The sequence below is a fragment of the Macaca thibetana genome, chromosome 12 (assembly GCF_024542745.1).
Source record: "Macaca thibetana thibetana isolate TM-01 chromosome 12, ASM2454274v1, whole genome shotgun sequence".
Classification (NCBI taxonomy): domain Eukaryota; kingdom Metazoa; phylum Chordata; class Mammalia; order Primates; family Cercopithecidae; genus Macaca; species Macaca thibetana.
The window spans coordinates 8,640,330-8,665,228 of NC_065589.1; the positions used below are offsets into that span (position 1 = coordinate 8,640,330).

At 45.7% G+C, this 24,899-nt stretch overlaps 1 protein-coding gene across 1 annotated transcript in view; it reads right to left on the bottom strand.

Moving 5' to 3' along the window:
- The window catches only part of TRPM8 (transient receptor potential cation channel subfamily M member 8), a 96,602-nt gene that overhangs the window by 37,733 nt on the left and 33,970 nt on the right, over positions 1-24,899 (bottom strand). Inside the window, exons 10-17 of the mRNA XM_050750491.1 lie at positions 22,757-22,859; positions 21,529-21,647; positions 15,761-16,051; positions 13,459-13,554; positions 12,092-12,221; positions 10,086-10,231; positions 7,103-7,215; positions 6,489-6,705 (exon numbers count right to left, since the gene is read on the bottom strand). Coding sequence (XP_050606448.1) covers positions 6,489-6,705; positions 7,103-7,215; positions 10,086-10,231; positions 12,092-12,221; positions 13,459-13,554; positions 15,761-16,051; positions 21,529-21,647; positions 22,757-22,859 — 1,215 coding nt within the window. The remainder of the gene's footprint in view (positions 1-6,488; positions 6,706-7,102; positions 7,216-10,085; positions 10,232-12,091; positions 12,222-13,458; positions 13,555-15,760; positions 16,052-21,528; positions 21,648-22,756; positions 22,860-24,899) is intronic.

Consider the following 24,899-nt stretch of genomic DNA (forward strand, 5'->3'; position numbering starts at 1 on the left):
ATTGTCTTTAGAGTAAAGGTTGAGAAAGTCCGTAGGGAGACTAACAAAGAAGGAAAAAAAGGCTCAACAAGCACACACACACACACACACACACACACACACACACACAATATAATATTCCATTTCTGTGAAATATGTGTGTTTACAAGAAACTAGGTTGAAAAAGAGATCTATGTCTAAGATTAACTTGCAGGAAAGCCCATGAGAAATTCTCAAAAAAAAAAAAAAGCAAATTGTAGGGTGATGAACACAGTATGATTCTATTTGGATAAAAACAAATAGAACACCTGCATACATTCCTCTCTTTATGGGCATGAAGAAGGTTGTGGAAGATCATACTCTAGATTGGGCAGGATTATTCTTTATATAGTCCCACTTGTGATGAGCATTATTACTTTGTGATTTTATAAAACTCAATAAAATAAAAACGGACAAAAATTGAGGGGAAACAGATACATCTTGCCGTATAGCTAAAATACGTTTGATATTTTCATTTGTATTACAATTGTCTCTGCCAATAACCATTATTATCAGGACCATAATAAAGGACAAGAGATCTGCTAATTCCTCAGTGATCAATGACAAAATTCAACTAGGCAGTCCACATGGTTTATATCTCTTAATGTATCTTCAACATTCTTGTCACCCTATTCACTCAGTTCAAACATTCTGCCTAGGCTCAGAAACCAAGACAGGCTCCTTCAGGGAGCCACAGGAACTGTCCGCTTTGCTGGTGTTAGCAGCTCCAGTGGCCCCTCACCAACAACCTTTTGCTCTTCTGGTGCCTGGTAAGATAAGGGGGATTGGGAACGTCCCTCCCTGCTGCTAGCTCCCCGCTTAATGCCCTGCAATAGGAGGCAGGTAGGCACCGGGAGACTCGCACTGCCCCAGCCCAACCTCAGCCCAGGAGACTTTCAGAAGCCTGACCTACATGAAGAGAGACATCAGAAATAGGTCAATTCTGAGGCTCCAAGTTACCATCGCAGGGAGAAAACCTGTTTTTAAAGGAAAAGAGGCCTCTTCTCTGAGCGTAATGCCAGAGATAGGCTGTATTCACAAAATCCCAGGACACTGTGTCATCCTATCCATCAGGATTTGGGGATTCAGCATTCCTCAAGATTGAACGGTGCCCCCCATGAAGGCATGATGGGACTCATCCCATTTTAAATAAACATCCCCAATGTATGTTTAGCAGACCCAAGGATTATTTAGCAACTGTATTTGCACTTATTGACTCCCTCGTTTCAAAATTCCAAATCAGCATTTCGACATCTGCATTCAGGCGAAGGGACACAGGTACACACGGAAGGGCATGACTTTTCGACACCCAGACACAACCTAAATCAGGTCACACCCTGCTTGGGTTTTGGGTTTTTTGGTTTGTTTTTTTTTTCCTAACAAGTGTAAACTAGGTTAATTAAGACAGCACCAGGCCAGCAGAACTGTTTCTTAGAGGAAAGCAATCCCATTTAGGACGTCAAATGCATGAGTCTGCAGACCGGAAGAGAAACAGCGACCCCGAGTGTTGGATTCTTTTAACAGTAAGAATCTCCATGGCTATGTTCTACAGACCCGTTCATGCTGCAGAATCACAGCTGTGAGGCCGGAAAAGACCTCGGATGGCAGAGCCACCTGGAACACATGCTGCTGACCCTAAGCACAGGGCGCTTCCCATACTGGATTGCTGAGTTAAAAGTGGCCCATTCAAAGATAATTCTTAAAAATAACAAGAACAGATATTTAGTAAGCATCCCCCCCATATCCAGCATCACCCACAATGAAGGCAAACAGAATAGGTAGGGGTCAACCAGACCCCTACCCTTCCTCCCGCAGGCCCAGGGAATTACTTACAGCCCATTGTCCTTCCCCAGTTTTCCTGCGCACCTGCCCCTGTCTACTCCCAACCCACGTCCCTGCCCTGTGTCCTCCCTGAGCAAAAACACCTCATGCTAACTCTGCCCAGGGCCCTTCTCCAAGAAAAATGTACTTCTCCTGAGTCTCCTCCTGCATGACCCGAACAGGTGACTTAGTAGCTAAATGCACATAGGAAATTGGCACAGAGATGTCTGTGATTTACAGACTTTGGATTTCACTGTTGCAAGTCCTCTGGGCCAACCTCCCAGTAAATGTAAGACTCGCCCACTTAGTGCTGCTTGCCGATGCTCATCTCTTCTCCTTGAAAGCTCCCAGAAATCATCATGAACTGGTAGAACTCTCCACCGGGGAAGAGATCTTCGTCTGTTCGGTCCATTGCTGCCGAGAACAGTGCCTGGCACAAAGTAGGGGTGTGAAATATTTGTTGAAAGGAAGAATGCATTAATGAAATACTTGGATGAAGCCAAGACAAATCTCCCTGCACCTTCCATCCAGGCCAAGGTCTGCTTCCAAAGCAACCCAGAACAAGTCCTCTCTCAGATTCCTGTTTTTTGTTTGTTTGTTTGTTTGTTTTGTTTCTTTTTGTTTTGTTTTGAGATGGAGTCTCGCTCTGTCACCCAGGCTGGAGTGCAGTGGAGCAATCTCAGCTCGCTGCAAGCTCTGCCTCCAGGGTTCAAGCAATTCTACTGCCTCAGCCTCCTGAGTAGCTGGGATTACAAGCACGCACCACCATGCCTGGCTAATTTTTGTACTTTTAGTAGAGATGGGATTTTGCCATGTTGGCCAGGCTGGTCTCAAACTTCCTGACCTCAGGTGATCTGCTCGCCTCGGCCTCCCAAAGTGCTGGGATTACAGGCATGAGCCACTGCGCCCAGCCTCTGGTTTCTTTAGATGCCTGAAGGAGTCAAACAATGTCTGGACTTGCACAGCAGCTTCTGCGCCTTAATGCAGCAAGGGAAGCAGGGTCAAGGACAGGTAGAGAAATGTTTGGAAGCCTGAGGGGTGAAAAGTAGCAGAAAAAGGACTTTTGACTTTTCATCAACCATTCTGAAAAGAGGCCACCAAAGCGCCCTCTGCCCCAGAGAACACCCTTGAGCCCCTGCCTGTGGGGCTGTGGACAGGGTTCCTCTCCAGCTCCCCAACGCTGGTCTCCTGAGTGTTACCATGGCCACCCCAGGGCACACAGCCCTTGGGTTGAACTATGAAGACCTTGCTTCATCAATCCTTTTAGTAAAAACACACACGCTTGTCAGAAACATGTCAGTGCCAGCTCCTGTGCCAGCCCCTGAGGACCAAATGTGAATAAGAAATAAACATCTAAATCAAATCATTCCCATGCCACACAATTCTGAGCAACAACAAGAGTATGTGTTAGGAACTGGAAAAGCTCAAAGGAACCTCCCAGTGGAGTTGATGCAAGAAGAGATGCACTAGGGCACCATGCCAGACGTCCATCCTCTTATTCTCTAAATAACCTCTTTCAGGTCCAAAAAATTCAGTAAGTTACTACTGCACCAGCCATTCGTAATTCCAGCTGGTTTTTTCTCCCTCCCCACCTCCACATTTCTCCTGTCTCCCTCTCTCTCTCATTCTCTCTCTCTCTCTCTCTCTCTGCTAATTTGTGCTCATGACTCATTTCCCCATCAGGCTATGAATCCATTGTCACTTGATTCTACTCAGTGGCTACCTTTGAGATGTCAGGCTGGTCACCTGAGTCATGCAGTGTGCTGCTCCAGTTCCTACAGACCCTGTGCCTCTTCCAGCAAACTCTGCTGCCCCCACAGAGCTCAAGTTCCTGCCTGTTAGTGGCCACCAAGGGTTGGAGGCCTGTGTGACCTCCCAGGTGGTCCAGCTGCCTCTCCTGTAAGCTGTGCCGGTAAGGGCCTGCCAGGAACCAGCGGGCTGCCCTCCAAGGCTACCAATTTCCACAGACCAGGCAAAACCCTTTGGTGGCCGGACATGGTGGCTCACACCTGTAATCCCAGCACTTTGGGAGGCCGAGGCAGGTGGATCATGAGGTCAAGAGATCAAGACCATCCTGGACAACACGGTGAAACCCCATCCCTACTAAAAATACAAAAATTAGCTGGGCATGGTGGCGCGTGCCTGTAGTCCCAGATACTCGGGAGGCTGAGGCAGGAGAATTGCTTGAACCTGGGAGGCAGGGATTGCAGTGAGCCAAGATCATGCTATTGCACTCCAGCCTGGGCGACAGACCAAGATACAGTCTCAAAAAAAAAAAAAAAATTGGCACTTACCCTACTCTTGGGGCAGACACTGTCCCAGTTGTTTCCAGTACATAATAAGACATCAGCCAGCCCCTCAGAGGGAGTGAGAGGTAGGGGGTGTTGGGGTTCTTCCCCCTCCAGTGCTACAAAGCCCCCAATCTTACCCTTTTAGCCCCTCCCTCTTGCAAAAGCTAAGCTGAGAATGCTGTCTTTTTGTTCCTGAAGTGCCTTTGAAAAGGGTCTTGGTCATGGTCAACTACAAGCAAGAGTGGAGGACACCACGCCAGCTCAGGAGAAGGGAAAACGCAGGACCTCATCCAGAGTGAGCTCCCGCACCATGGCTCCAGGATTCCTAGCTGGATGAGGGCTGCTTCTCTCACTTTCTCACTCTGGTCTGGGCCCACCCTGTTCTAAACGATGAATTTCCTTCAGTCTTTCTCTGCTTCCCTCAAATAGAATATTTCCGTTCCCTCGCTGCTGCTGACACATACGTAGCAAATCACAACACAGAGCAAGGAAGTAGGATGGCAGCTAACAGAAAGAGACTTGTTGTAGGTGTTACAGGTTAAATTGTGTCTCTAAAAATTCACACATGGAAGTCCTAACCCCCAGTACCTTGGCATGTGACATTGTTTGGAAACAGGGGCATTGCAGATATCACTAATTAAGTAAAGAGGAAGTCATGCTGAAGTAGGGTGGCCCCTGATCCAGTACGACAAATGTCCCCAGGAAGAGTGGAAATTTGGACACAATCACTCATGCAGGAGTCACCCCTGAGGACAAGGATCAGAGTGATGCATCGACAAGCCAAGGAATGGTGAAGCTTGCCAGCTGGCCGCCAAAAGCTAGAGGAGGGGCTAGGACAGAGTCTCCCGCACGGCCTTCAGAGGGAGTCAGCCCTGCCAACAGCTTGATCTCAGACTTCTGGCCTCTAGAACCATAAGGCAATGAACTTCTGTTATTAAAGCCATATGGTCTATGGTGCTTCATCTTGGCAGCCCTACAGACTAACACTGAGGGCATGGCCTGGGCAGGGCTGTGGATGGGACTTTCCAGGGCAGTGCATGGGACTCCCATAGGGCTGATCCGAAGTTAGGGAAATCCCCTGCACATAGCAGGGCCCTGTCCTGGGGGAAGAATTGCTGGTAAGTGAAGCCTGATAATCCTGCTGTTCAACACTGGCATGAGAAATTTAGCTTCTGCTTCCTCCACCTGCATCCCAGCTCTATTCCCCATCTGCACCTCAGACCTACTAGGCAAGGAAAGGCAGATACAGGGCACTGGTGCCAGGACTCTTCCCACAGGTCATACCCATGGCAGACATCACTAATCAATCAAAACACTCTCCTGCTGAGAACAGACAGACCAGGACTCTTCCCACAGGTCATACCCATGGCAGACATCACTAATCAATCAAAACACTCTCCTGCTGAGAACAGACCCTTGGAATCTTTCTCAACCCAGGACTGCTGGGAGTCACCAAAAAAAGTCTGTCAGAGTTGGCATGAAAGTTTAAGCCAACATAGGGTTCTTATACGAGTCAGTGACTCTATAAGGGCAATAAAAACACTCTTTGCCCCTCCAGATCTCTTGTAGCACATGGCATTGTACCTCGGAAACTGTCAGTGCCTAGCATGCACTTGCTGAATTGATGTATTTTTGCATTTAGGTTCAGAGGGGACAACAGTGACAACAACAGCAGTTCTCAAACAATTTGTAAACTGCTAAGTGTGAAAGGATTTTCTGGGATGACTTTTCATAATGGTTTAGGGATAACGCCACTTTCACCATCGACATTTATTTCTTCAACAATTACTAACCAAGCGCCTGCTACACATGAGTCCTGAGCTAGACTTCTGGGTTCAACAGTAGAGAAAGGATGCCAAAAATGAAGGTCCCAAGAAACTGCAGAAAAGCACCATGAATAATTCACACCAGCTCCCTGAAACCCACAGGGAGTTACATGACTTTAAAACATTGTCACTCTGACATGCTGGGCATTAAGATGCTCTTAGCTCAAAAGTCCTGCCAGCTCCCTGCTACTTATCATGCCATGGTAATGGCAAACCACTCCTGATGACAGCAGTGGGTTTACCATCCTGGGTCTCTCTTCTCTTCGAACACTCCCCCATTCCTGACTAATACATCTCCATCAATTAACATTCATTAGAGAGCACAGAATAAACTTGGTACTAGGAGATCTTACTGAATTACTAAGGGTGTGAAAATGCACCTTCACATTCACAGATTAGCACCTAAAGAGAACATTTATTTTGGGAAAATAATGACTTTTGAACTTCAGAAGCAACTTCTATACCTCTTGGCTTTAAAAAGATGCCTCCCACTGAGGAAGCGAGGGGATTCCTGCTGTCATGGCTGCCCTACCTGTCTCACTTCATCACAGAAGAGGACAAAGACCAGTGCGTACAGGACCAGCTCAGGGGGGTGTGGCACCGAATGGAAATCCATGAGCAGCACGTAGGCAAACAGCAGGAGGAAGGCTATGTAGAAGACCACATTCCAGGAGAAGACCACGAAGGGGGAGGTGAAGAACGCCACATAGTACCAAAGCAGCTTCTTGTGCTTGTCAACAGGCTTCTTCCTGGACCCAGAGATAAGGGCATCGTCAGCGTCCTTGCAAGCATGGGATGGGCACAGCCCTCCCCACTTCTAAACATAGATAAATACAGACTTGTAACCAGGAGGAAGAGACAGGATCAAAACTGTCCTAAGATGGGCCCGACCCCAATTCAATACCTGGCATTTTGCAATTAACAAATCCACATTCTGCCCCAGATATTAAAGACACAACCCCACCTCTACTCACTTAAGAGGGAACCCAGGAAAAGTCAGGGGAGAAACCAGACCAAATTCATAGGCACCAATGTGAACATCATAAGTTCTAGGCTTTTTAATCATTTACACGAGAACACACATATGTGGATGCATCTACACACACTGGCACACACACACACACAATTATGTGCCTTGGTTTGTACCTAAATGATACAAAGCCACAGCCCACCAAGGGTATAATAAAGAGACACAGGATAATCTTCCAGTTCTTGGTGTCTCGTGAAATCTCTCCATACCATTGCTTAGAAAGAAAATTCTACAGGGAAACAAAGACAGAGAACAAGTCCTTATTAACACAATTATATGCAGGATGGCATGCAAACTTTCTTCCCTGCCCCACGCTTTCCCCAAAATACACAGCTCTTTGAATTAATGCCCTTATTTTTTTTTTTGAGATGGAGTTTCACTCTTGTTGCCCAGGCTGGAGTGCAATGGCGCGATCTTGGCTTACCACAACCTTCGCCTCCCGGGTTCAAGTGATTCTCCTGCCTCAGCCTCCTGAGTAGCTGGGATTACAGGTGTGTGCCACCAGGCCCAGCTATTTTGTTTGTTTGTTTGTATTCTTAGTAGAGATGGGGTTTCTCCATGTTGGTCAGGCTGGTTGCGAACTCCCAACCTCAGGTAATCCACCCGCCTTGGTCTCCCAAAGTGCTGGGATTACAGGCATGAGCCACCACACCTGGCCAAACTTGGTTTTATTTTAACTCTTTTTCTGAGTTGGATTATGTGCACTTTAAAGTAATAGTTGTGTACGTTCAAATTCAATAAACCTAGGAATTTTTTGTCCAACTCACATTTTTATTACATAAGTTTAAACAAGTATCTTTCTGGCTCCTTTGTCTTCAATGATCACAAATTCACAGGCACAGCCAGTACTACCTGCAGAGTCCCCAAGGATTCATTTCTGGAGAAAGACAGGTGATGCTTTTGTCAGGAAACTAAAAGGAAGTTCGGAAGCGGGAGACTGTCGGTATCTTGACGTCAATTCAGGCTGAAATGCATGAAAAAGCTCTTCCCAGACGAATCAACCCTTGACATTGGGATAGAAGGAACTTCCACAAAGGTGGAAGTTAGAAAACTCACGGCAGCTCCGAGAGTTAGCAGGGAGCATAGACTCGACCACATCAAAGGATCCACATCTCTCAAAAAATAGCCCGTCAAGCAGAAGGAGGTTGGTGTATCTCAGGAGCAGAGGAAAAGGGAAACCCAGGACCTTCTCAGTGCGGGCTTGGAGGGCGGGGACTGACATGCACCCCTGCAGCCCTGGGCACCTGCCCTGCCCTTGGAGGAGGATGGCTGCTTCTGAGGGCCCCTGCCTGGGGCTGCTCCAGCCAGGTGCGTGCTCGACCCGTGAGGACTAGTGTCCTGGAACAAGGTATCAGCTTTCAACAAACAACCAATTGCAGTTGGTGGGTAAAGGGCCAGCTGTTTTGCACTGGGCCAGGCAACAATGAAGCAGGTTCTACAGTTTCCCAGAGGTACCCGGCAGGCCAAGCCCCGGTGCCCACAGTGGCAACATCCTCATCAGCACATCACGTCTGTCCCTGTCCCTTCCCTGTCTCCCTGGCGCCTCCTGTGCTTCCCAGGTTCACCTCCAGAATAAACTCCTTGCATTGAAATCCTCACTTTGGGGTTTACTTCTTGGGAGGGTGTGCGGGGGTCACGGGCAAGGAAGACAGGTTGTGCTTAGTCTTCCTCACTCTCCTATTCTGCTGGGGCCATCACGGAGTGTCACTGTCAGGCCCCAGTCACAGAAATTACAGCATTGGGTTGGGTTCCATGGTCACTGGCAGCATTCTGATGCCACACAGCACCTTGACTATTGAAAGGAAACTCCCTGGCCGGGCCCACAGGTGATCCTGTGGCCTGGTAGTAAGATTTTCAGTGAAATGAATGACCTGGCATCTGATTGAAACCTCAGGATCTGTGAACCTGGGCAGGAGTAAAAACCAGCCTCCACAGGGCCCCAAGTTCTGGGACATACGCAAGATGGGGTTTGGGGCCCAGGAAGCCATAAGCAGAGTGTGGCCCACCTGGGAAGCCAGCCCAGCGTCCCAGGCACACCCCGACTCCAGCACCACCTCCCAGGCACACCCCGACTCCAGCACCAGCCTTACTTCTACCCACTACACTACAGCAGAGGCTAAAACTGAGCAATAGTAAGACCCTCTCTGTGCGCTCCTTGTCATGGATCAATGCTCTCCTTTAACCTCGCTTAGCTGCAGTAGTAAGCGGGTTTTGTTCATAAACACTTGGCTGTATGATATCATGGAAAGTCCATGACGTGAAAGTTGCAGGCAATCAACATGAGAGCCGATCCCACTGCTGCTACTTCCCAGCAGTGCAAGCTGGAAGGACATTCCAGAACCTCTCTGAGCTCCTGCATCCCCTCAGTGAAATGGGAGGGCACCCATCGCCACAGGTGCTGTGAAGATGAAACGTGGCCTTGTGTATAACAGCTGTGGCTGACAAGCATTGGTCCCTCCATCTCTTCCCTTCCCCCTCCCCTTCTCACACCCACATTTCTACAACTGGAACTGTGGATGAAAAGCTCCCCTCTGCAGCCTGAGACACCAGGTGCAGACTACGATTCATTCACTTCAGTGCAGAAACCCTCAAGACTGCTTTTACCCATTTCACAATAGTTTCCCTACCGCTATCACTACTAATAATAACTGCAGTAGCAATAGCTAAATAAAGGGCCAACGCCTTTCACATATTATCTCCTTAAATCCTCACAATAACCCTTTATCCGCTACTCTCACCATTTTGCAGACGAAGAAACTAAGACTCGGAGAGCTCATGTGACTTGGCCCATTATCACACACTTCATTGGGGGTACAGCGGATGGAGACCCAAGCAGTGGGATCCAGAGACACAGCTCGTAATTGCGATGCTGTGTTGTTTGCTTAGTGGAAACTCAAAGAATATTCTTTGTCCTGCACCATCTCTTAAAGCATGGATTTCAACCAATGCCTATACTCTGCCATCTCCCACATCATCACCAAACCACTCCTTCTATGGCTTTTATATTGGAGAATAAGGATTGTTTTTAATATTTTTTAATGCCGCTGATAGCATCTGACATAAAAGCCCCATGTGGTCTGGAGGCTGAGCATGGTTTACCTGGACCCCAGGCTGGGCGATGAAATGCTGGTCTGCGGCCTCCACCGCCAGCTCCAGACAGTTGCTTCCACCCCAGGCTTCACAGGAATAGACCAGCAGCTGTTCTGCCAAGTCTTCATCGCTGCTGTAACACTCAGTGAACAGCTCTACAGCGACAGCAGCACAGAGAGAAGCTGGTGTCAGAGCTGCACATGACCACAGCTGTGCTGCTTCCACCCCCAGCCAACTCCTGAATCCAAGAATAGCCTGGGTGTGAGTCCATTCTTATAAAAGGCATAGAAAATGCCATCACAACACAATTCGTTACTGAATAGCAGGATTTTCTAAAGGCACAACAAACCCAGCAGAGCTCCCGATGGCAGCAGGTGGCAATACCTGCTCACTGGATTGAGACTGCATTGCACACAGGGAGTCCCTCTCTTTGATGGGCTTCCATCTGGGCTCAGGCAGAAGAGCCTCAGCCACTGAGAAGGGCTCTAGACCTTCTGCACCTCCCCTCCTTCCATCCCCCCGTAATCAGAGCAGCCCTTCTTCCATCTCATGTGAACTCTACGTCTTCTTGGCAAGGTTGTTTGGCAGATAAGGCACAGAGAAAAAAAAGGCCGGGCGCGGTGGCTCACACCTGTAATCCCAGCACTTTGGGAGGCCAAGGCGTGCGGATCACCTGAGGTCAGGAGTTCGAGACTAGCCTGCCCAACATGGCAAATCCCCATCTTTACTAAAAATACAAAACATTAGCTGGGCAAGGTGGCGGGCGCCTGTAATCCCAGCTACTCAGGAGGCTGAAGCAGGAGAATTGCTTGAACCTGTGAGGCGGAGCTTGCAGTGAGCCGAGATCATGCCACTGCACTCCAGCCTGGGCAACAAGAGTGAAACTCCGTCTCAACAACAACAACAACAAAAAAAAAAAAACACTGACCTACTGCATTAGTGTGTGCTTACATTTCATGATCTAAAGACAAAGAAATTGCAGTGTAGATCCTGAGAGGAAATTTTTTAAAAGTAAAAATATTAGGAGCCATTGCCTAATTGAGGCCATCCAGAAATGAACTGCTTTGAAATTTTAATAAATTAAAAGAAATAATTAGACACCTTTTTTCCAACACGGACAAACTAAACTCATGAGCATGTTTACATTTGATAAGACACTAGACAAACCTGGATGCAAATACCACATTGCAAACTCAAAACTGTCAAGTGAAAATGGAAAAAACTGAGCAGTCCCGAAATTCTCATTTTAAATGATGTTTAGAGGCAGTCGGTTCCGGATTTCTCACATTCCTGAATGATCGAGGCCTCTGTGCAAAGGACACTGACAAGCTTTGTTCAAGGACTGAATAGCAAACAGCAGTCAGGCGTCCTGAGACACGCCAGGAGAGTAATGCTTAGTGGAGTTTCGTCCACTCCAGGCAATAAGTAATCTCAGCTGCAGCCCTGATAGAAGCTCCGTGTCCCCTAACTTCAGGGAGCTGCAGCGCAACCATTATTAGAGTTACCCCTCGGGAACCGAGGCAAGGGGAAGCAACCCAAGATGCTACTGAGGCTGCTGCTTTTGCTACAAGTGACAAACCATGAGTGTCGCAGGCCCAGGGGCTGGGTCCTCTGGCAGTGTGTGCATATGAAACTGGCAGGCTAACTGGTTAGTGTGCAAGTCAGGTAAAATCTCAGCCCTGTCACACTGTTGTAATGGCATCCAGAACCCCCCCCACCCCCCAAAAAAATACTCCAGTGCTCCCTGAGTTGCTTAGAACTGGGCCCGGGTATGGCCCTGGGTGGCTGTGGGATCAGGGATCCCAAGATTTCCCACGTTCATTCTTGGAAAATTCCGTATATGCCAGGACCAAGGAACTTGTGGCATCTGGACCTTGTGGTCTGCAGCCCTCAATCAGGCTGGGGAGCCTGGACACACCACGGACCTCCACCACCTGGCCTGTGAGTGCCACCGGCAATGTCTATGCTGCATGGCAGATCTGCATCCACTGCAGCATCCCACACTGTGGACTCACCAACAGCCCGCGTCTCGTACTCATTAGCCAGCTCCTCGGACTCCCCAGCAGCATTGATGTCATTCTTCACTTTGGCCAGAGTCTTCAGAAGCTTGCTGGCTCCCAGGGCTGCCAGAGTGCAACCCCTGGTCTTTTTAGGGCGGTGGAGAATTTTAAGGTTAATTCTCTCTCTTTTTTTTTTTTTTTTTTTTTTTTTTTTTTGAGATGGAGTCTCACTCTGCCGCCCAGGCTGGAGTGCTGTGGTACAATCTTGGCTCACTGCAACCTCCACCTTCCGGGTTCAAGTGATTCTCCTGCCTCAGCCTCCCGAGTAGTTGGGATTACAGGTGCCCACCACCACACTCAACTAATTTTTGTATTTTTGGTAGAGACAGGGTTTTGCCAAGTTGGTCAGGCTGGTCTCGAACTTCTGACCTCAGGTGATCCACCAGCCTCGGTCTCCCAGAGTGCTGGGATTACAGGTGGTGAGCCACCTCGCCCAGCCTAAGGTTAATTCTTAATCCCCTGAAGTGGTCAAGTTAACATTAATGTCCAACAAGACTGTATTCATGGCAAAAGCAGGAAATAGTAGAATCAATTTGATGGGAGGGGTTAGAGACTGTGGTTGACATGTGCAAATGGAAATTGCTCTGGGGTCAGGAAGCCCTAAACTCTCCCTAGGAACTAGTCATAATGATTCAAAGTAAAATTTTTAATGAACACAAAATAACTTGGAACCTGAATATGTTCACAGTCTTGAACATAGAATTAGCATATAAAAATATTAAGAATAATGCCATGAGAAACTGACAGTAAGACCATGATAGTGGGAGGTCTAATTCACTCTCATACTGGAATAGTTCAAAAGTTGAATGGGTCCTGGGCAAGAACACAGAGGACCTGAACAATGTAACTTTAAGACTGAGTATGTGAATTCAATATTCAATATCTAAGCTTATCTCTCAAAATAAAGAAAGTAATGTGAGCATCCATAAACCATTTACAAAAGTTCTTACATGCTAAATCACTAGGAAAATTCTCAATAAACTTTCCAAAGCAGAATTTTTCATGGGGCCTACCTCCTGTCCATGATGCAATAAAGCTGGAAATTAATTTTTAAAATCAAATGTGAATACCTCATCCACTTGGAAAACAATCACACAGCCATACACACCTGAGAAGCAGGTGCCTACTGGACTGTCCCCCCAGGCCCGACTACTTTCCAGGGACTGTCCCTCCCAACATGGAACAGAGGCCATGTTCACCTGACCTCAGACATCCCATTTCACTGATGATGTTTTATATTAGCATGTGAATTTTGAGAGGATCAGAACTGTTAAAACAAAGCATACATGTGGTGTAAATCTGTTGTGGGCTTGGGCACTTACCTGCTCCCAGATGACTTTGGAGAGTTCCTTCTTGTTCTGAAGAATGGCCCAGATGAAAAGAGCTTGCAGGGGGTGCCGAGTAATAGGAGACACGTCCTGGGGGGTTAGAGCATGTGGTCAGCATGTGCAAATGGAAACTATTCTGGGATCAGGAAGCCCTAGAAGAGTGGCCCACGTTTGGAGGGCTCTGTGGCTTTGTGCACGACTCCATTCTCACAGTACAGTGATGTGTTTTTCATCTCTGCAACTCACTGGGTGGTCTAATTTTGACACCAAATCTTTTATCTGTCATAAAAGACAAAGTGCAACTAGATGAAAAGGTATAAAGGGTGAAAAAAAGCCTTGAGAGCAATTTGAAAACAGAATGACTCCTGACAGGCTGAGAGAAAGCAATTCCTTCTCATCATGTAACTCTGTTTCTCTTCCAGAAAAAAATTATTCAAACTAGATTCCAACTTTCCTATGGCTTAAGTTCAATTATCCCAACATAAAACTGTGGCTTATTTCTTTGGACGGTTATTCCAAGATTCGATGCCTAACCTATCACTTAGAATCCCGGCTCCTATTCAGCATTCTGTACCTTTAAGGGAAACTTTTCAGATAGAAAAACAACTAAATGGATATATGTAATATATTCCTTTTCAACTTCTTTACAGGTTTTACCAATGTATAAAATGCATGAGGCATATTATGCATATTGCAGAGAAATTTAACATGAATATAGTTGAACAGAAGCTCTTTAAACACTTCCAATTCCTGCAAACACCTAGTGCATTTAGATTTTTGCAACACACATACACGCAGTCTAAAAATTCCATAATTACAAAGGATAATGACCTAGTTTGGGTTTCCCCAGAAAAAATCTGAGACAAGGATTTGAGGCAAGTAGTTTATTTTGGACGTGATCTCAGAGAAACCAATGGAGACCTGAGGAAATGATACCAGAAAAAAAGGGAACCCAATAAAAGGTGCATTATCAAGCCAATTATCTTGATGGATAACTAGAGATCAGCCCCACTAGCCAACTCTAGGAGCCAGAGTAGGGCACAAACCTTCAAGTCAGCTCCTTCAAGTGGGGGTATTTATACACTGCTGGGCTCGGATCAGGATAAACTTTCGGCAAAGAGTTACAGGTGCTGGCAATCGGGAACTGGGCCTTCCTGTGCTTAAAATGAGAAGTCCTGCGGGATTCTAGGTGTTACAGCCACAAAATTGTCTCAAGTGAATATCCAGATTTATCTCTTTGAAAATATGCACTTCCCACTTTTGCTCACAAAAGAGCACGCGAGCTGCTATTTTAAGCAGATCATGGCCGGTGAAGGATGACAAGAGCATGCAGCTATTTGTTTGCCCCTATTCCCTATTAGATACCTTCAGAAAGTATACCACACCAAGCCCTGTAATTAAGAAAACCTGAGGCCGGGCACGGTGGTTCACACCTGTAATCCCAACACTTGGGAGGCCAAGGCAGGCAAATCACCTGAGGTCAAGAGTTCGAGACCATCCTGGCCAACGTGGTGAAACTCCATGTCTACTAAAAATACAAAAATTAGCCAGGCATGGTGGTGCATGCCTGTAATCCCAGCTACTTGAGAGGCTGAGGCAGGAGAATCGCTTGAATCTGGGAGGCGGAGGTTGCAGTGAGCTGAGATTGGGCCACTGCACTCCAGCCTCAGCAACAGCGTGAGACTCTGTCTCAAAAAAAAAAAAGAAAAGAAAAGAAAAAAGAGGCCAGGCGCGGTGGCTCACGCCTGTAATCCCAGCACTTTGGGAGGCCGAGGCAGACAGATCACGAGGAGAGGAGTTTGAGACCAGCCTGGCCAACATGGTGAAACCCCGTATCTACTAAAAATACAAAAATTAGCCGGGCATGGTGGCGAGTGCCTGTGGTCCCAGCTACTTGGGAGGCTGAGGCAGAAGAATTGCTCGAACCCAGGAGGCAGAGATTGCAGTGAGCTGAGATTGGGCCACTGCACTCCAGCCTTGGTGACAGAGCAAGACTCTGCCTCAAAAAAAAAAAAAAAAAAAAAAAAAAAAAAAGGAAAAGGAAAAAGAAAAACTGCAACTAGTCTGAAATATAGTATAGTATAGAACACAAAGCAAGACATTAGAAATAGCAGAGACTCACCCTATAGACAGACGCCTTATCTTAAGTAAACGGAGTTAAAAAAAAAAAATTAACAATGTCAATGTGTTAACTATTTTATGGCAACAAGACAGGGAGTAGGGAAAATGGAGATATCTTGTGAAGGAAGCCTCAAAACATCCGAGAATTCAAGCAGGCAACTCTCCCAGTACCTACGTGGAGTTCTATGTCCATCTCGTCCCGGCCATTTCTGTCTTCCTTCCGGAAGCCTCTTCGGAAGTTTGCAACCAGTTTCCAGACAAATGTGAGGAGGGCATCATTATAGGAATTCTTGGCGATCTGCAGATTCCGGTACACAAGGGTGCTGAAGTGGTTGGAGAAGAGCTCAGTGAGGACATCGTGAGTGAGAAACTTCCGCAGGTTCAAGCCGTTCTCCAGAAAGAGGCGGACAAACTTGGGTCTGTCCTTTATGAGAGCCGTAAACATGACTTCTTGAAGGTCAGCAGACTAAGGAGAAAGAACAGCGACAGTACTAACACTACACAAATACGGTAAAGAAAACACTAGGCATTTTTCTTCCTCAGCAGCACCGTATTTCCAGTCACAGAGTAATAATACCTTCAACTTCTCTTTCAATCCTGTCTTGAGAATAAAATGTATCTTTTTTCCATTTTAACACAACAGAGGATTACAGTTCAAACCTCTAAACAGGGGAATGGCATGGTGAAATCTTTGTCTTCAGCTAGATGTGAATTTGGTTGTGACTTACCTCCTTGCTAAAGTAGAGATAAATACACCCATGTAGAGATGACATTGGTCAAAAATTTTCCCCAGTATCAGACATAGAGGAAACACTCGATCAGAGGGTGGGGGTGTGGGGGTAGTAGTATACCTGGAACCACCTCTCTGAAGTCAACAGTAGCTACCAGTTATGACCCAGCCACCACCGCTGTCTCTACACTGCACTGTGGGATCTGCTGCCCTTCACAGATGCCCAGGAACCTTCTATTATGGTGACTGCGTTCTCAAATACAGGTGTTAAAATAGAATGCATCAAACTATATGCAAACCACATGCCACCAAGCCAATGTCTGGTCATGTTACATACCAATAAGTCACTGGATCACTTGACAATAATACTTGATTTTTTTCTGTCTCTAGCTCTACTTTCTGGGCTTCTGACAAAACTTAGCCCATAGGAACTTACGGAGAATCTTAAGAAAGATCACCAGCATTTTGGGAGGCCAAGGTGGGAAAACCACTTGAGGTCAGGAGTTTGAGACCAGCCTGGCCAACAGGGTGAAACCCCATCTCTACTAAAAAAAAATTAAAAAAAATTAGCCAGGTGTGGTGGCACGCACCTGTAGTCCCAGCTACTCGGGAGGCTGAGGCACGAGAATCGCTTGAACCCAGGAGGCAGAGGTTGCAGTGAGCCGAGATCACACCACTGCACTCCAGCCTGGGTGACAGAGCAAGACTCCATCTCAAGAAAAAAAAAAAAAAGGATCATCAATGTTTCCTTCAGACACAACCCAGTGGACTACAGGCCACTCCAGCTCTCAGTCGTGTTCTGTGTGTCCTCCATAGCATTTCTCACAATTTTATTCTATTGCCAACATTTAAAAATTAGAAAATTCATCAAAATCCACATTTCTAGCATTAAAATCTCAAGAGTAAAAGCTGCCAGGCACAGTGACTTACACCTGTAATCCCAGACCTTTGGGAGGCCGAAGTGGGCGGATCACTTGAGGTCAGGAGTTCGAGATCAGCCTGGTCAACATGGTGAAACCTCATCTCTACATCTCTACTAAAAATAAAAAAGTTAGCCAGGTGTGGTGGCAGGTGCCTGTAATCCCAGCTGCTTGGGAGGCTGAGGCAGGAGAATCGCTTGAACCTGGGAGGCAGAGGTTGCAGTGAGCCAAAATTGCAAAATTGCAAGCCAAAATTGCTTGGGTGACAGAGTGAGACTCCATCTCAAAAATAAAATAAAATAAAATAAGCTGGGCGTGGTGGCTCATGCCTATAATCCCATCACTTTGGGAGGCTGAGGCAGGTAGATTACCTGAGGTCAGGAGTTCGAGACCAGCCTGGCCAGCCTGGTAAAACCCCATCTCTATTAATAATACAAAAATTAGTTTGGCGTGGTGGCACACACCTGTAATCCCAGCTACTCTGGAGGCTGAGGCAGGAGAATCGCTTGAACCCAGGAGGCGGAGGTTGCAGTAAGCCGAGATCGTGCCACTGCACTCCAAGCCTGGGCAACAAGAGTAAAACTCCATCCCCCGCCGCCCCCCCCAAAAAAAGAGTAAAAACCAGCAGCTCCAACAACATGGGAACCATCAGTGGGAGCCAAGGGGCAGCTGCTTCCCAGAGCCTTGGATCTCCAGCTCCCCACGGTCCCCACCACTCCTCCCTGGGACCTACAGGCCCACTTACTCTCTTACACTGCATGCCTGATCCCTGGTCTAGGTGGATGTCTTCTGCCCACGGCAGCATTAATGAGTTTTGTTCCTGCCAAATGCTGGTCTCATGGGGATCACACATTGCTTAGAGAAGGAGTTGTCAAGGGTCCCTTGAGTCCCCACATTGTGGATCCTGCAGGGTTCAGCAGGGGAAGAGGGGGCTACCTGATTTCTCTTCTGTCCTTTAAGGAAGTGTTCCTCATGTCCAGCATTTCACTTTTCTTTTCTAAATCCATTGGCCTTTCCACTGGTCACACACTCGCTAGCATAGGGCAGTGGTTCTCAAACTTCAATCAGAACCACTTGGAGGGCCTGGTAACTGCAGAATGCTGGGAGTCAATATTGGAATTTCTACAAGTCTGAAGTGGAGCCTGGTGATTTGCGAGGTAGCAAGTGCCAAGGTTATTCCCAGGTTGCCACCAGTCCAGGACTCACACCTTGAGAACCACTAGCATATGGGAAGAGGCTTTGCCGCCAGTCACATCTTTGCTTTCAAAACTTGAGTCTACCATTTTCCAGCCATATGACCTGGAATATTGTGTCTCTGAGCCTCAGTTTGCTCTTCTAAGAAACAGATGGTTGCCAGGATGAAATAAGCTAACACAGGTCAAATTCCTCTCAGAGATGCAAGTTCAGACCAGGCCCTCAAAAAACTATCAGCAACTCCCCCTGCCATGATACCAATGAGGCCCTGATTTCATAACCACAAAGGGGATCATCCATGCTGCGGACTGGTGTGACGGGCAAGTGAACACACATAGGGAAATTGCTTGGGGCAATTTATCAGTATTCCGGAGATTTTTATTTTAAAACAAATAATGCTTCACATGTGCCAATGCTCTAAGCACTTTAGAAACATTATCTGATTTAATCATCGTAACAGCCCAAGGAGATAAGTACTGCTATTATCGTCATCTCCATTTTCAGATGAGCGGTTGGGTACTGGTAAACACTGAACCAAAGGCTCTCTCAAAGAAAACAGAAGCCCTGATTTGTAGTGTTTTCTGATTCCTACGGTGTAAATACTTCCATTGTGGCCAAGTTTCAGCTACCAATGTGACATCACTAAACACAGAATTGGGAAGAGATGTGGAGTGGCTCACCATCGTATAGCGTCTCCAGCTTCCACATACAATACGCAGAGTTGGCCTTCAGAGCAAAGGTAATAGTAAATGTAATCAAATAATTAGAAAATGATATGTTTTGATTATTGATTACCTTTGCAATTCTATAGAATTCTATAAAATCTATGTAATTCTAAGTTTGAAAAATTCACTTTTTTTGGTTTTTGTTTTTTGGGTTTTTTTGTTTGTTTGTTTTGAGACAAGATCTGGCTTTGTTGTCCAGGCTGGAGTGCAGTGGTGTGATCTTAGCTCATTACAACCTCCAACTCCTGGGCTCAAGCAATCCTCCCACCTCAGCCACCTAAGTAGCCTGGACTACGGGTGTGTGCCACCACGCCCAGTAAATTTATATATATATATATACTTTTTTTGGTAGACATGGGGTTTCGCCATGTTGTCCAGACTGATCTCAAACTCCTGGACTCAAGCAATCCTCTCACCTTGGCCTCTCAAAGTGCTGGGATTACAGGCATGAGCCACTATGAGCAGCCAAAGATAACTGATTAATAATGACTGTATTTAACAACCAACTTAAAAAATCTCTAAAAATTTAGTAGTTGGCTCTTGCCAGCCAATACAAGCTGGCTCTAACATGCCACTGTAGGAGGAAACTGAGGCATAGGGAAGTTAAATAATTTGCCCAAAGTCATGCAAATGGGCTGACTCCAGAGTCCATTTCCTCAGCCATTGTGCCCTTAACCCTTAACCATCTTTAGCTGAGTTAATAAAATTAAATGTACCATTCATGACGTGCCTAAGTTTATTTGTACTATCTGACCTCACTTAAATAGAACATTTCACACACAGTAATTCATTTATGAATCAATTGACTGGATCTACTTATAGTTCCACTTTCCCTCCACTAATTAAAGCCTTGCAATGTGCAGCAGGGTTCATTGTACTGCAAACACCATACACAAGATAATGTTTGCTAAAGGAATGAATAATTTAAAAATTCATAAGCCATGACTTTATTTATGCTGTTCTCATTAAAATTGATAGCATGTTTCCTGAAAGTGTTTTCTGACCCTGTCTGCCAAGAATGAAAGTTATGAAATATATGCACCTTCAAATCTATACATACATGTATAAAAGTATGTATATTATCACGGCCCCCTAATGACTGAAATTAATTGGGAAAAGCTGAAAACAAAGAAGCAGCCTTATAAAACTGAGTGTGATGGTTCATAATAATTGTCATTGAACAAGGCTCCTAGGGCTGACCGCACTTTAGTTGTACACAGGAGGATACTGCTGGAAAATGCAATCCTAAAACACTAATCACATTGAAAAGTGAGAAAATGCAGTCTGCTGGAAAGAAAAAAAAAATGCTTTTTATTGCATGTGCAACTTCCATATTAAAGCTGCTCATGTGGCTAGGGGAGTCCTGGTTTCTAGCTCTAAGACAGCAGTCACCAATCTTTTTGGCACCAGGGGCTGGTTTCCTGGAAGACAATTTTTCCATTGACCAGGCTGGGGGGATGGTTTTGGGATGATCCAAGAGCATTACATTTATTGTGCACTTTATTTCTATTATTATTACATTGTAATATATAATTAGATAATTGTACTACGCTCATAATGTAGACTCAGTGGGAACTCTGGGCTTGTTTTCCTGCAACTGGACAGTCCCATCTGGGGGTGATGGGAGGCAGTGACAGATCATCAGGCATTAGATTCTCATAGGGAGCGCACAACCTAGATCCCTTGCATGCTCCGTTCACAATAGGGTTCGTGCTCCTATAGGAAGCTAACACCACCACTGATCTGACTGAAGGCGGAGCTCAGGCAGGAATGTGAGCAATGGGGAGCTGGTGTAAATACAGATGAAGTTTCACTTGCTTGCCCACTGCTCACTTCCTGCTGTTCCTAACAGGCCATGGACCTGTAACCCTGCTCTAAGACATTCACCGGGGAGCGTCAGTCAAGTTGTTCTCTTTGTCTCTTATGCATCTCATTACGGACAGTTATCTAATCAGAACTTGGCTAGGCAGGTGGGGGCAGGGAGCAAGAGTGCTGCCGTCTTGATCTGTAGTTAAGCTACTTTCAATCATCCAACATATATTTTTCCCATACATCTGCCCACGCACATCCAGGAGGAGATCTGCATCTCTGCACCCATATGGGGAATCACCCTCATGTTGTGGCTGAAGGCACTGTGGAGTTGATATTATTTTAGACCACTTATTTTTATTATCTCTTCACAACAAACCTACTAAGTCAATGTTATGACCCCATGCTGCAGACAAGGAAATAAAGACTCACCAAACCTGATATTCCGGAATAGAACAATCCTTTAAGAGATTCAGCATTGAATCTTGCTGGAAATGAACCAGCCATTGCCCAGACCACTGTGCAGACCCAACACTAGAATAACCCAGGAGAGCTTCGTGCTCACCTCCCATCGGCGGTCATTGGTGAAAATCTCATCATTGGCTAAGTCCAGCTGGTTCCACTCCAGCAGAAGCTTCAGCTGCCCATTCCAGTTATCCTTGTCTTGCTCATTGGTGCTGAAGGCTGTAAGAGGGCAGGAAAAGACTCAACTCACCAAAGGCCCAGAAATAAGAGTCAGAACCATTCAGTGTGGCCAATTATCAGAGCTATTTATCACAGGTGATGCTGAGCATGTTCTTTTACATTCAGACACTCAAACTGTCCTTCACTCTATCTTCACTCATTCTTAACCACATCCTGTATGTCCCAAAGTTTATAATGGGGATCAACTCAGGCTACAGTAACGTTTTTCCATTGAATATCCTAACGGTGTAATAATGGTATATTAAGGTTTTTCCCATAGATTCAGATTCCATAGCATTATATTTCAAGGCCATATCTGACTTATGCTACATCTAAATCTATGAAACAATAAGCCACCTTACAACATTGTTATTCTTGTCTTTTCCAGAGCTAATATTTTCTGCATCTACGTATCTGTACAGATATAATTCCATTTTAATAAATACTTTTATAACCAAATGTCTGGCAAGTACAATAAGAATGATTCTAATAAATTGCTAATGCTTTAATTGCACTTCCAATGTGCCTAGCTCTACTCTAGCTAATTTACATTTATCAGTCACAAATTCAAGTCTAGACAACCCAGGATCTATTTACTATGGGTAACATCCACTTTATGGAATTCTAAAGCAGCAAAGATCCTGAATGAGAATATTTTAACCTGAGTTTCATTCATAAGCTTCAGGAAATTTGTAAACTCCTGAAATTAAATGCAAAATTACTTATGTGTGAAGTATGTGTGCATATGTGTACAAATATGTAGAATGCTAGGACAAAGACCCATAGTTCTGCCATATTCTCAAAGGAATCTGAGGCCCAGTAAAAAACTATTTTCAACCACTGTTAGAAAAAGCTCTTTGGAGACTACTGTGATTGTGTTTGACAAGTATTTTAATGACATAAAAATTATTATTCTACCAAATACATATGACCAAGGAGATTCACCTCACCAGGGCAAGTGTAGTTATTCTAGCTTCCAATCTAAGATCATCAAAATTAAGCACAAGCTTGCCTTTCAATAAAGCTGTTTTATAAAAGAAACGTACCTCATGAAAGCCACAGAAGGCAACACAAAGCTGACACTTCAAAAGGAGCTATTTTTTACTCACCTTTATACAGAGCGTAGGAGATGGCATTGCTCACAATTTCGTCCCCAGCTTCTTCCATTTTGATAACTGTTAATAGGTGAGAACTTTCAAGAATTTCTTTGAGCTGGTGAAATTAAAGAACAAAGTTGTCAGCCAACAGATTTTAGGCATGAGGAGCATAAACTTCTTTCTTTTTGTGAGAGATCTTTTTTAAAAAGACCACCTGTAGTGGAGTTCCAGATCAGCTTCTCATTTCGGAATTGTAATGAGTCCTTGACTACAGTGAGAATAAAGTACCGGTTATATAAGAGCACACGTATCAAAAAGCCCCTATCAAAAAGCTGAGAGCCTCATTTGACTAGGGATGTGTGCGTCTGTGTGCACGTGCGTGTGTGCATGTGTGTGTGTCACAAAGCTGACACATGGCAGATGCTCAGTTATTAAACGACTGAGTAAATCAAGAAGGGACAATAAAAGACCGTAGACACCATCCAAGTGTGCCCATAAAGATTTAAACGATAGGAAATAAAAGCTCAAATGCAAACAAGAAAGAAGACTTGGAAACTGGAGAAAAAGATTAAGAATTTTCTACCTTGTCCTTTGTTATTTTTCTATAATGTTTAACTTTAAGACATTTTAAAAAGTAAAGAACCCCGTAATTCCAAGGTTACGAGCACTGGCGAGCCCAGCAGGAGCTTGGTGAGTAGGGCCCCTTCTAGCCAAGGGAGCAAGTCTGGTTTCCTTCCATTAGACTGAGTTTGAGGCAATGGTGGGCTTCCCTGGCGACACTTGGAAATAAGGATCTGGAACTGCAGAGGCTCCACTGGGTGGGAGACGAAGTCTCAGCATCTAGCTGTTTGAAGATGGCAAGAAGAGCACTTGGATTTGGAAATTAGAAGGTGAACTTTTGAGGCTGCAGCTGCCTGGGAAAGGTGGCGATGGAGGTCTTAGTTCAAAGCACGCAGGTAGTTGATGAATAAATCAATGAAAACTGCAGGAAAAGATAAACCATGGAGATTTTGAAGGAGAGGGTGGACGGGAATGATAGCGTGAAGGAAAGGCCGTCTTCATCCGTCTGCAGCCTTTGTTCAGGCTGAAGAATAGGGGTCCAGCTAGGACTGACAGGCAGGGAGCAGGGCTGAAGGTCCCCAAATTCTGGGGCACAAGGGGAGGTGGGCAGAACCAAGGAGTTATTTTTCTTTTCCTTTGAAATAAAAAGGAAGAAGAAGAAAATGAATATGTATATCAAGTAAACCGATGGACCCCAGAGACAGCCACAGGGGCCTCCTAGCTGGGACTCCATCCCGCATACTCCTGCCTCCTCCATCCTCTGCCCCACTGCTGCCAGAGTGAGCTCTCCTGAACACAACTCCCATCTCGTTTTCTCCCTGCTTCAAACCTTTTAACAATATCCCATTACGCTTGAACAAGACCAAACAGGGCCCAGGGAGCCTCCTGGGCTGGGCCCTCACAAGTTCTTAGTTCCCACTCACCATTTCCACCCTCATGGCCGTCTTTCACTCCTCAGGCATGCCTCCTACCTCAGGACCTTGGCACATGCAGTTCCCACCACCACCACAACCCCAGCCCCCACGTCATTAACTCTCTCCATCCTTCAGATCTTGGCTCTCATGTCACTTCCTCTGGGAAGCCTTCCAGAAAGCCCCACACCAGTCCAGGCTCCCTCAGCACCTGCCTTTCTGTATCCATGTTACCTTTCTTCTGAACACCCATTTCAGCTTGCAATTACAGAATGCATTGTACTGTCATCCCTCGACATAAACCTTTTTTCAACTTCTGTTTTGTCTATGAGAACACAGACTGTTTCTGTTGTGTACGCAATTCTTTCTGAAGTGCCTATTTCAGAACCTGGCACGCAGTATGTGCTCAACAAATATCTACTGAATAAATTAATAAATGAGAGTTAAAGATGAATAAATAAATGAATGATATCTAGATCGGTTGATAGACTGGAAGACTGTGAAGGGTCAAGTTCTCAAGAAGTTGACAAATAGGCATGGGGGGAATAACCGTGGTGACTTTTAAGAGAGGAAGGTGTGAGTCCAGTGGAGAGGTATAATGCGTCACTTGGAGTGATCAAGAAGCTGGGAGTCCAGGTTTGGGGCTGCTTGTCTACATAGTCAGTGAGGACACCCAGGACTGC